Source organism: Fundulus heteroclitus, chromosome 8, assembly GCF_011125445.2.
Source record: "Fundulus heteroclitus isolate FHET01 chromosome 8, MU-UCD_Fhet_4.1, whole genome shotgun sequence".
Taxonomy (NCBI): domain Eukaryota; kingdom Metazoa; phylum Chordata; class Actinopteri; order Cyprinodontiformes; family Fundulidae; genus Fundulus; species Fundulus heteroclitus.
In genome coordinates, this window is record NC_046368.1 from 19,222,803 (window position 1) to 19,234,848 (window position 12,046).

General features: G+C 41.0%; 1 protein-coding gene across 15 annotated transcripts in view; it reads left to right on the plus strand.

Moving 5' to 3' along the window:
* The window catches only part of nedd4l (NEDD4 like E3 ubiquitin protein ligase), a 59,080-nt gene that overhangs the window by 31,452 nt on the left and 15,582 nt on the right, over positions 1 to 12,046 (plus strand). For 7 of the 15 annotated variants that reach the window (XM_036140277.1, XM_036140278.1, XM_036140279.1 and 4 more), the window contains 5 exons: positions 20 to 211; positions 380 to 457; positions 3,080 to 3,139; positions 5,731 to 5,868; positions 6,634 to 6,822. In XM_036140277.1, coding sequence (XP_035996170.1) covers positions 20 to 211; positions 380 to 457; positions 3,080 to 3,139; positions 5,731 to 5,868; positions 6,634 to 6,822 — 657 coding nt within the window. The remainder of the gene's footprint in view (positions 1 to 19; positions 212 to 379; positions 458 to 3,079; positions 3,140 to 5,730; positions 5,869 to 6,633; positions 6,823 to 12,046) is intronic. The other 8 variants (XM_036140281.1, XM_036140268.1, XM_036140270.1 and 5 more) reach the window with 4 other exon arrangements.

Here is a 12,046-nt window from a genome sequence, read left to right on the forward strand (position 1 = left end):
AGGTTTGTTTTTCCTTTAGTCCTGGGAGCTCATCACCGAAGAGGATCCCAACGACAGCTTCGACCTGCCACTGCCCGCCGCCTCTTCCGTTTTGACCCCACAACAGTCGCCGACGCCTGCCGCTGCTCAGGAGTTCTCTGAAGATTTAAATCTCAGGCTGTCGATCGCCCCCGAAACGAACGGTGAACTGCCAGGGCCCAGCTCCTCTCTGGTAATGATTTATTTATTTATTTATTTTTTAAGTCAGAATCTCAAGTGTGTGGCTCAACACTGACTAACTGTGTCTTTCTATCTAACCAGATGAATTTGCTGGGGGGGGCTACTTGTTCTTTTCCAGCTAACATTTCGTCTATCTCCCTCCCCCCCTTACTTTGAACAGAACCAGCTGTCAAACAGACTCCGGTCTTCAAGTATGACAGATGGTGTCAGTGATCAGGCCCAAGCCCCTCCTCTAACGGTACATACATCTAAACTCTTACACTTCCTACATCCTGCTTCCTTTATTCCTCCCCTGCTCCTTATGCCCTAAACTGGTCAACTTCTCCTGATTTACATGTGCGGTTGCTTCAGGTGCACCGTGTGTTTAATCTTTTTCTATCCCGCTTTTTAGCACCTCTTCGTACAAGGCAGTTGCAACCTCTTCTATCTTATCCCTTACGATGCAATCTCTGCCTGCTTTATTGCACTTTTCAGTTTTTGTAGGGTAACCGCACCTCTTCCTACGCACTCATTACTGTTCTTTTTGTGATTCACGTGCACCTGTGTTGGGTCTGTGGTGGAGATCTTAGCGGTGTGGCCGTGTGACAGAGGTGGCGTTCCAGTAGGAGCTTTTCATAGGTAGCAGAGATCGAGGACAGCAGCAGCAGTCCAACCCACAGAGTCCACTGAGTCACAACACCAGTGACGACTGGGTTTAACGAACTGTCACATGATCTGAGTCAGATGTTGGTCGCAAAGCTGAGTCACAGCGTTTTTAGATTTTGCTTTGTCAGGCCAATGAAAAGTACAGGTGCAGATGTCAGTTTTTCCTCGTGATTTATAATGTTTTTTCAAGGAAGATTCTGAGGAATCATTTAGGAATGTTCATTAAGGATGCCTGTCAGATTTCTAACATATTTATTTGGGTGTAAAGAGGATCAGGGTATGCTTGTAGAACCAGTTATTCTGAAGAAAACGTATATTTTTGAAGCCTTATCAGGTAGGCACATTCGTTAAAGCTCTAGTTGGTAATCCTGTTCAGAAACACCCTTTGTTATACAGGGTGAAATGTTCCTTCCACCCTGACAGTAGTAAATACATTAAGTATTCAGAAAAAGGAAATTAGATCCCTGTTAAAGCTGTGGGCCTGTAAAAACTAACCAATCCCTGCCGTTCAGTCCGAAGAGCATAGATTTGGTAGAGTTTTGTTCCTGCTCTCCCCCCCATCTGTCCCTCAGGTTCCAGGCGTATCAACTTATCTATTGGTTGTCCCACATGCCGATCATTCTGACACACTCAACACCAGTGTGCATGCTCTTTCCTTGTTAGTTTCCGCTTGCTGGCTGACAATGTACACTTCTAGTGTTTATGTATCTGGTTAGTTTAGCGGTTAGCATCTTAGCCGTTCATTGTAGCTCCACTGCTCTCACTGTATACATTGAACATGGCTGAGAGTTGCAAGAAGTGAACGAAGTTCAGGTTTATGAGAAGAAGAGGAATGACTGGAGGGGATTTGGGAGATTTTTTTTTTTCACGCGATCCCCCTGAAGAGCGGAAGAGCTGGTAAGACGGTCTTGGGCATGCGCAGTTTTTCAAAAAGGGACTTGGAGAAACTTCCAGGAAAAATTGCTGACTCTACCTTTAGTGTCCAACAAACAGTCCAGCAACAACAGCCTTGGTAGCACCCAACAATGCACCGATCAGAATTGTGTGGCCGATCTTTTAGTCCCCAGTTTTGCAATGCTTTGACCTGCAGATTTGATTTGACTGTCAGAACTTTAATATAAAAAGGAGATCAACTTCCTAAATATTTTTTAGCCTCCTTACCCTGAACGCTAATCAGTTATTTATGGTAAGAGCAGAGACGACATCGCGCTGCTGTGAGACTGAAGCCACTGTAAAGCAGAGTTTTATTGTTTTGAAATGAAGATGTACTGATGATGGAGAGTTTTATAAAACTGTTTTAGCATCTTATATTTGTGAGTAGTGCAGTTAGCACAGCTAGCGAAAAAGAGCTTTTTGTCAAACGGCTTTCCAAAAAAGAATAATGATACTTATTCCTCCAGGCGCCTGGTAAAACGCCAAATAGGTCAAATTAGGTTCCATTTGTTTATATAAAAGTGTTTGATGTAGCTTTAGATCAAAGAAGCTAAATTGCAGATCTCAGGTATTAGATCCAAATCTATTTTGAATGGCTTAACAGCATAAAAACAGTTGAGGTTTTTTGCTTGTTTCTGGATTTATGAGACTATTTGTTCGTAAAGGGATGGTCACAGCTGTTATGGTACAGAGACATCTTTCAGTCTTTATTCAAATAATATCAATATTTTGCTCTTTTGATTGTTTGAAAAAAACTAGATTTTTCTTTTTGGGATTATTTTTTTGAATACGGAGTCTTCAAAAAGAAAAAAAGAAAAAAAATAATCCGGAGTCTGTTGATAAATCACATCGCTGCTGTAATATTCTTTAAACAATACTTATTTTTTCCAGTAACTGGGGCTTTAGTTTACTTTTATTCTTAGTCTTGATTAAAGAAACTGCATCGGCTTCGAATGAAATCTACGCATCAGGGAAAATGCGTTCTTCCTTTTAACAGCAAAATAAAGCACAGTGCCAAACCGCCTTTTTTTTAAAAATAGTCCTTTGTGTTAATGAGTCACAGCACTTTCACACCCGCTGCACTTTGCCACCTTGGTCCATAATCCAACGAGTTTCCTCTTTTTCTGCCACTCCCCACCTTGCTTTCAGAATCAATTCCCCTCCTTCATCCACCCAGTTTCCCCCCTCACTCACTCGCCAATATTTCCTTCCTTCACTTTCCCTCTGCCTATGGAAACAAAGTGTAAACTAAAGATCATGTCCCCCTGTTGTCTACCACCAGCAGGGTCCCCAGACCAGAAGAACAAGAGCTCAAACAGTCTCAGGTGGTGAGGAGCCCATGGTAATATCTCAGTTCATGTCCTGTTTAAAGTGTCACTTATACACCTCCTTATTTCCCAACCCATGTGCAGGAAGAACTGTGTAACTTTCCCAACTTCACGAGTGTCCTATTAAAACTGAATTTCTATAGAGCAGAAGCCTGACTTCTAGCTGTCTATACTCCTAAACATGTTTCTTGGTTTGCAGTTTTATGTGGTTCATACAATGTTCACATTATATTGGCAATGTGCATAAAGCAACACTACGCACATTCTACCTAAAAGGAGCAGAAGTTTATCCTTCCTGATGGGAGACTTTTGTCATACCCGAACAACGTGTTTCTTTGTCGGTTCCCTTACTGTTGATGCCATCTGATATGTTAGAATGCAGTTCTCTCTGGTATAAAAGGACATCTGTGTGTGTTGTTATGGGATCAGCCATCATTGTCGAGCTTTAATGCCTTTTATCACATAAAATACCTGTTTTTGCTTTATTTATTTTTGTGATGTTTGTGCTACAGCCGTAATGACCAACGGCTTTGTGCGGTGTCTTGCATAAATATTCATTCTTATTTTATGAGAATGGGCAATATGGACTTAAAAATGTAATCTTGGGATATTGTAATACATTTTTTTTTTCAGAAATGATGAAAGTGATAAACTTTCACAAATCCTTAAGAGTTCTTGGCAATACAGCTGTGATTTCACATAGTCAGAGCCCCACAAATGTAAACAGCGCTCTAAAAATGAAACCTGGCCAGTAATAACAGGTCTGCTTCTGTCTACTGGATACATTTAGTGCAATTGTGCCACTGAAACTCACACAGTAAATACATCTGATGATGTGAGTCAAACATATTGGTATTTATTGCTGTTCTCATGGAAACCAGCGGTGGAGCAGATAGTTCAAATAGTAAAAGTAGCTATCTCCGTCACACTGGGAGTCTTTTGGGGTTTGCAACCATCACCAATTGGACTTAAATTACACTTATTATCATATTCTGCTTTCACCCCTGATAACTCAAAACCTTTGATAATTGCCCATCCTTATCTTTTTAAGCTTTCTTTTGACATTCTGTTACACTACAACCATAAACCTGAATGTATGTTATTATAAAGTTATGTAATAGACCAACACAAAGCAGAGCATACTTGTGAAAAGATAGGGAAACGATTGCCGTATTTTTCGGACCATAAGGTGCATTAAATATTCTTCCCAAGTGTGTAATATCACTCCGTCCCTCCCCCGTACACAGCTGTCTCCTGAGAGGGAGAGCTATCCGTCTGTCAGGAGGACAGAGTAGTTGGACGACACTGCCCTGTTTCTAACATAAGGCCAAAATAAACAGAACTTTCATATTGAATTAACTTACTAGGTTTATTGTTGCTAGCGCGTACTCTGGACCCAGCTGCCTTACCTGAATGCACTTCTAATTTCACGATTAGAGTCAGGCAGTCTTGTAGACAGCTATGGGGTCCGGTCAGGTAGTGACGCACTGTACCGTAATGCTCCGCATATCCATTAAGTGGCGCGGCTTTGTTGTTTACAAAAGTCGTGCTTACACATTTTAACAGGTTGTACCGCATAAAATCAGTCAGTAAGCAAAACGGTAATCATATATTTTTGAGGAAATGTTAGGATTTTCAGTGCGCCTTGTCTGGAAAAATACGGTAAGGGTTTAAAACAATTATTTAACAAATGAAAAACAGAAAGTTGTGGCATGCATTTCTGTTCAGGCCCCTGTTCATTTTTAAAGCTACCTTTTGGTTGTAGTACAGCTAAAATAGTTTTGGGGTGTTTTCTACTAGCTTTGCGGATCTAAAGGATACAGGCTTTGGTTAGCTCAAACTCAGAGAGATCGGCGGGTGAACGTTTGTGAACATCCGTTTTCAAGTCATGCCTTCTTCAAGATATTTGCTGTGTCCCCTGCATGGCTAGTGGCAAATTGGACCTGCTATTGCTTTCGTTCAGTATTGGGTTTCTTCTTGCCACTCCTGCACAAAGTCCTGATTTGTAAGTAGGCCAATAGTGATCCTGTCTAGATTGTTCTTAAATGAAATTACCACAGGTGGACTCTGTTTACTAAATAGGTTACTGGATTTTATTTAGGGGAATCGGAATGAAGGGGAGAGTGAGTCCAAAACTAAAAATGTGTAAGTTTTCTACCTCCTTTGTGATGATGTGCTTCTTTTTGTTGGTCTTTCACATAAAACCCTAATAGGTTTCATTGAAATGTGTCGTTCTAACTAAACCAAGTGCAGGAAAAATTTAAATATGAATATTTTTGCAAGGCACTACTTTTATTTTATTTGTTTAGTACGCAATAGTTTTTGTGTTTGTGTTCAAGTTTGGCATCAATGGCTTTTCTCTGTATTTATTAATGTAATGCTGTCTCATGTCTTCTCCCCTTATTTGGCATCTAAAGCAGGAAAGATGTCAAAGATTTCAAACAACGTGTGACTTTATTTGAAACCTCATTCTCTGTCAACTTTGAACAATTATTCGTTTTGCAACGATGCTGCATTAATTAAGATTCCCTGCATGTCTTCGGGTTTGTCAAGCCTCCGCTGATGAGCTGTTTTTGGTTTGCTCTGTCTCTCCACGCTCGATCAGTCCCCCTCGGCAGCTTCCTACGCCTTGACCACCCCCGGTCTGCCCGCTGGATGGGAGGAGAGGAAAGACGGCAAGGGAAGAACTTATTACGTCAATCATAACAACCGCACCACTACTTGGACTAGGCCAATTGTGCAGGTACAGCGGGTCTGAGGGCTGGCTGTCGGGCCGGCTATATGCATGGGACCGGACCGACTTGGTTCCTGTTGTGGCGTTTTTTGATCTGTGCGTCCCTCTGTCCCCCTCTGTGCCGCTGTAAACCTCTTCTCCTGTTTTTCCTTCTGTCTAGTTTCCTTCTTTGTTCAACTCTAATGTGTGTCTTCTTCCTCTTGTCCAGCTTTTTGCTTGATTGAAGTGCATCTCTGTGTTGGTCAGAGCTTTCTGACTCCTAGCATGGATCTGTAACTTGCAGCTCTTCTTCCCTTTCACCACCTCTACCCTGGTTTTCTGTCTGAACAGACAGCGAGGCCAATACTGAGGGACTCGGTGTGTTTTTGCTGATCATGTCGCTCATCTTTAATGATAACTTTTACCAAAAACACCACCAGCTGTCATATACATGTGCATCACCACTTTGACTCTCTTCCTTTTGTGAATCTCATTTCTTTGTGTTTTTGCTCAGAAAGAGAAGATCAAACTCTTTTTCCCTGTTTTCTCATTAGAAACTCAACTGTGTCTGCTTTTTATTTAGCAAGTCATAAATCATTCTCTCCTCTCGGGCCTAAATGACTCTTGCTTTTGAGATTTTCAGGAACTCATTTCCTGAGTGTAAAGTTGGCTTCCCGACTATTCCAGTGCAGACAGGCGTATTTGACGAGATGCCTCATGATTTACTCAAAAGGCAGCATCTATTCCTTTAATCCCTACCCCACTTAACCTCAGTAGTGCCGTTTTCACCAACAGCTGACTGAAGACGGAGCCAGCACCTCAGCAGCAGCAGCAGTAGCATCTGGGGCAGCCTCGGCCCTGGTACCCGCTTCCACCCCTTCCTCCTCCTCTTCCAATGCTTCCAACCACCACCTCCATGAGCCTCAAGTCCGACGACCTCGTAGCCTCAGCTCTCCCACTGTCACCCTTTCCACCCCTTTGGAGGTGAGAAATAGATACCTCTGCTACCTTCTGTCCTCTTTTTCCACCTCCCCTCATCCTCCCGTGTTATCTCTTTAAACCATCTACAGAATGAAGGTGGCTCTTTCTGGTTTAGCTTTTCCTGTTATTGCCAACCCAAGTGGAATAGTCAGTCTTTATATTTATATTCTCCATTTTTTCCCGGCATGGATGATTTTTTTTTTTTTTTTTTTAATGCCTCTCTTTTTTCGGCATCATAAATTAAGAATGTATAGATGACTGACATTGGCCCCAAGTTTAAGAGATTTATTTTTTTAGTCTCCCATGTTTTCAAGGTAGTTTTCTTGCAGGTCTTTGAATTGTTAGACGACTGGTGGCATTAACGTTGCAGTTGAGATGTGTATTTTTGTTGTCACACCCCTGATAAAGATGCAGAAATTTAAATTCATCATGTATTGCACTAATATTGTGTATATGAAATGGGTAGAGAAATCCAACCTTTAATTTGAGTGCATTTATTCAGCGTGAGAAAACGAAGAAATTATTGTTTTTTTACAGAATCGTTGAACTAAAATATGTAGCACCCCTGCTGTTTACATTTCTACTGCCTCCTTTGTCCAGTAGACAGCATCATGCTGCGTCCAGACCAAAAGCCTTTTGAGCGTCAAGGGCCTCAGGTTTACATGCGAAGTCTATGGTGGACGCGCCTCGGGGGCATTGAGAGATCATACGGCGTATCTTGTGCAGCGCGTTTTGAAGTGTTCAGCCTTTTGTGCTGCAAATTTAGTTTGCTGCGCATCAAGCGCCTCTAGGGCGACCGACGCAAGACTTGGAAAATCTGAACCTTTGCAGCTGGATGTGGGACGTCAACCAATCAGAGAGAGGGCAGCTCTGCTTTGTGACGTAGTGGCGGATTTTCCAATATGACAAATATTTTTACTTCGAAGCTCTGCTAAATAATAACATTGAGATGCCCACTAACGAGAGACAGATAGACGGATGCTCTTCAGCTGAAATGGGGCGCCTCTACCTGGTTTCCTGGCGGGAGATGCGGGCACCGATGCCTGTCAGCAGGTTGTCAAACTGGGCTGGTTGAGCATAAATAGCGCTGAAAGCGACCCTCGTCTACACGCAGCTCCTGCTGTAGGTGATGAAACTCAAAACACCTCTGAAATATCTAGTGAATTCAGACACGGCGCAGATTATATTGTATTATTCAGTAAGGCAAGCCACTCTCTCTTGATTTCATCTGCAATTTTACAAAGTGTCCGGCAGAGGAAAAGAACAGGGTAGCTCTTCCTAACAGGAGCCACTTTGTCAGACGCGTTGAGGCTCTAGACGGCGTGTCAGACATTTATGTGCACAAGCGTCCAAGTTGAGGCGTTGGACGCATTTTTGACGCTCAAAAGGCGTTTGGTCTGGACGCAGCATAAGTCTTCTACTGTAGCACTGGCTCCTGGTGTTCAGCATAACATTTAAAGATCCTCTTTCAGTTGTAACAAATGTAGAAGCTCTAATATTGCAACATGAGAAACCTTTCTGATGCAAACATAGCTTATATTTCATTAATAAAAAAGCTACTACTATGAAAGTGGCTACAGGTTCAGTACTAAAGGCACAGGTCCATAAAGGTTTGAGCTAGCAGCTAGAGCTAATGTAAACAGACCAAATGGAGATCATGAACATATACAAACTCATGCATGCACACAGTCTTGGTAATACTAATTGGTAAGTGAATTTTATAAATGCAATGATCTGTTTATGGAAAAACTTATTCCGACGTGTCATAAAATTTATAACTGGAAAAAAAGGCAAGCCGAGTTTATTTGTAGAGCACATTTCAGCAATAAGACAGTTTAAAGTGCTTTACATGATGAAAACATAAGAAAAGAAACCACACAAAGAAGATGGTAGTTGCTTAATAAAGGAAAAAATGGACTAAAGACTGAAATTAATGAAATTTTAGTTAATAGTTTAGAAAGAAAAGTCAAAGGCAGCTAAAAAAAAACCTTAGGGTTTAGTAGAGCATAAAAGCTGAATCCTTGCTTCTTATTCTAGGGATGCAGAGCAGACCTGAACCAGAAGACCTGAGTGGTCCCAGAGGTTGATAACAACAACAAATCTTTAATGTATCTTGGTCTGAGGCCATTAAGTTGTTTATAAACCAGAAAGTATTTTAAATTCTTGTGAGATACAGGGTGCCAATGTGAAGACTTCAGAACTGGGGTGATGTGCTCTACTTTCTAAGTTTTACTGAGGACACAAGCAGCAGCGTGAAGCCAGCTTAGTAATTGCCTCTGAAGGTTCAGAGGCAATTACTAAACCATCACTGCACCCAGATTTCTGGCCTGATCAACGGTTTCTAGCCATGCTACCTTGTTTTGCTGACTCATGAGCGCTCTTCCTTTTGGAGCAAAAGTCATTTCCAGTTTTGTATTTATTGAACTGTAGAAAATGTTGCTACCATTTACTCAACACAGTCACCTGGTGATACTGTTCACTTCTTCCAGAAGCAACCTTCACCTTAATGAGAGCAATGTCTGAACTCGTACAATGGAAGCCATTTACCAGCTCATTAACTGAGTTACATGACAAAGTCGAAGAATAACCTTGGATAAAGGCCTCAGTTGAACACTCCTTAAAAAGTAGTTTCTTTAAATAATATCTCCAATGGAAATGACATTTTCAAATATAACAGAAAAGTGGTCAGATCAGGCGACATCAGTTATAAACACCGGGGTAATGTTTAGACCCTGGTTTATGATCAAATCCAAAATATGGGCCTATTTGTGTGTTGGTTGTGTCAAAGGAAAAGTTTTAAGTTATAGTTAATAGAAGCTGGTGAAGATTCTCAGTCATCCAGGTCATGGTCATTCCAAAAAAAGTAAAAAAAACAAGGCAACTGGACTTGTTTTCCGTAGTTGAAGACGTTTCGCTTCCTCTCCAGGAAGCTTTCTCAATTCAAAAAGTCTGGAGTAATGTGGAGTAACAAGCTTTATACTACTGCCCAAACAAAGGCTTAGAATGGCTTAGATAACATGCGAATACAACAGAAACAGGTCCACCCCTTAGTAATGGGCGGTCGTTAAAGACATTAAGCCAGCAGATTGAACCGAAACTGGTCCACTCCTCTGTAACGAGGAGTCGACCGAGGATTGTTGTTGGCCTGGCTTAAAGGAACAATGTTTTGATCACCCGAATGAGGGTGAGAGTTAAGGTGATGATTGGCCGTTATCTACGACATTGCAAGGCCTTTGTTGGGCAATGGTATAAAGCTTGTTATTCCACATTACTCCAGACGTTTTGAATTGAGAAAGCTTCCTGGAGAGGAAGCGAAACGTCTTCAACTACGGAAAACAAGTCCAGTTGCTTTGTTTTTTACTTTTTTTGGAATAGTTAATAGTTGTTTTTTTTACCCCCTGTGTCTTGGGGGTTGGAAGTCTTCAAAAAGGATTAAACAGTCATGATAAACACATGTCATAGATAAACAGTCATTTAAATCACTGAAGAAGCTTCAGGTTTTTGAGGCCTGTACACATTCAAGCAGGGCCCTTTGCCTCGACAGCCAGATATTAAAAAGATTCAAATTTTCCCAAGCACCTCTTTTTACACTTTATTAATTCATGAAGCAAGGTTGCCAACCCCTCCCCCTCCCTTATGTTCCCTGCTCTCACTTAGAACATTATAATCGACAGGCATTGGCTCTATCACTGTAGGTGTCTCATAACATCAGGGTTATTTTCCGTAATAAAGTCATTTAATCAGAAAAGAGTTTTCCTGACCAAGATGTGATATTTAACAAAGCCGGTTGAGGTGACTCAGCGGCCGATATTATTTCTGTGGAAAATTGTTATTGACTGAATATTTTTTCAGGTCTGATTTTTGTCCACTGTTTCTTATGTTATCGCTTCATTTCCATACACAGCATAAAGCTCTTTATTTACTTCGAGTGAATTAATTTTCACGTCCATTGATGTTTTCTGGAGAAGTCTGTGGAAAATGCAGGCGTCTTGTACTGGTTTGTTTGTGTCGTTGTGAAAAGTGCAGCTACTCCTAACAGCGTTTCCTCCCAAAAAGCAATCGGTGATAAAAGAAAGAGCAACAAGCATTGCTCAAAACTCCTTGACGGTCACTGATTTTTTAAAGCAGTTCAGTCCACCTTTTTCTGTAGTTTTGACAGAAAGATGAGAAGATAAGAGTAAAGGAATGTGGGCAAACAAAGAGCAAGTGGAGAAAGCATTTGAGCGAGCAGAGAGAAGGGAGGAAATAGCAGAAATGGCCTCAAGGCCATACTTTGAATACCCCTGGATTAAAGCTTTGAGTTTTTCTAAATATTGGGGATGAGATTAAACTACTGCAGTAAAACGGGGGTTTATTTTAGGGCTTTTGACACATCTTTGCCTGAGGTGCTAATAAACATATGAATAATAAAGTTCAGATTGTAATGGCAGTAGTTGCTTTATTGTAAATTCTGTTGGTGTTCCTAACAAACTGAGCCTTTAGTCCGTAGATCATTGTTTAGCTGTGTTCTGTGCACTTGTTATAGTTGACTGAGCTTCTATAATCATATTTAGGAAAGTTAGATAAAAACTGAATGTTTTAAGTTGTTGTGGTTACTGTATATTCAAAACAACACATTTTTTTAAACTGGTTAAAGTGTTAATAATCAGTCAGCTTAGACGGTTAACGTGTGAGCCGCCGATCCCTGAAGTAAACCATTCCACTTTCACCTTCTTGTTTTGACCTTTTTTAGGCAGTAAGATCGGGCAAGACGGCTTTTTTTATTATTATTATTACAGCAGAAGGCTATACGTGGTCCTTTAACGTCTCTATATATAATATAAAGTCATTAAGGAAACACAGCTAATTAAAATCAGCACACCTTTTGGCCCTCCACCGCTCCAATCATTGGTGAGAATCCTTTGCTGCCACTGAGGGAGCAGACCTGGAAAAAGTTTAATTAAAGTGTGTTTGAGCACGCGGATGACGACGTGCTATAGGGGGAAGTTAGAGGAAAGAAAACACTCTCAGAGATTGGTGTAATTACAGCTTTCGGTGGAGGTGGATTAATTAATCAAACTTTTCTTTTTCTGTCCTGTAAAAAAAAAAGAAAAAGGGAAATCGTTAATTGACATTCACTGGTGGAATAACAACTGATTACTGAAGTTCTTAAGTCTGTCTCTCAGTAGTTACTTTAAATGTGTGGAAAAAGTTGTTTATTTTGGGCTTTTCTGCTCACAAAATATAA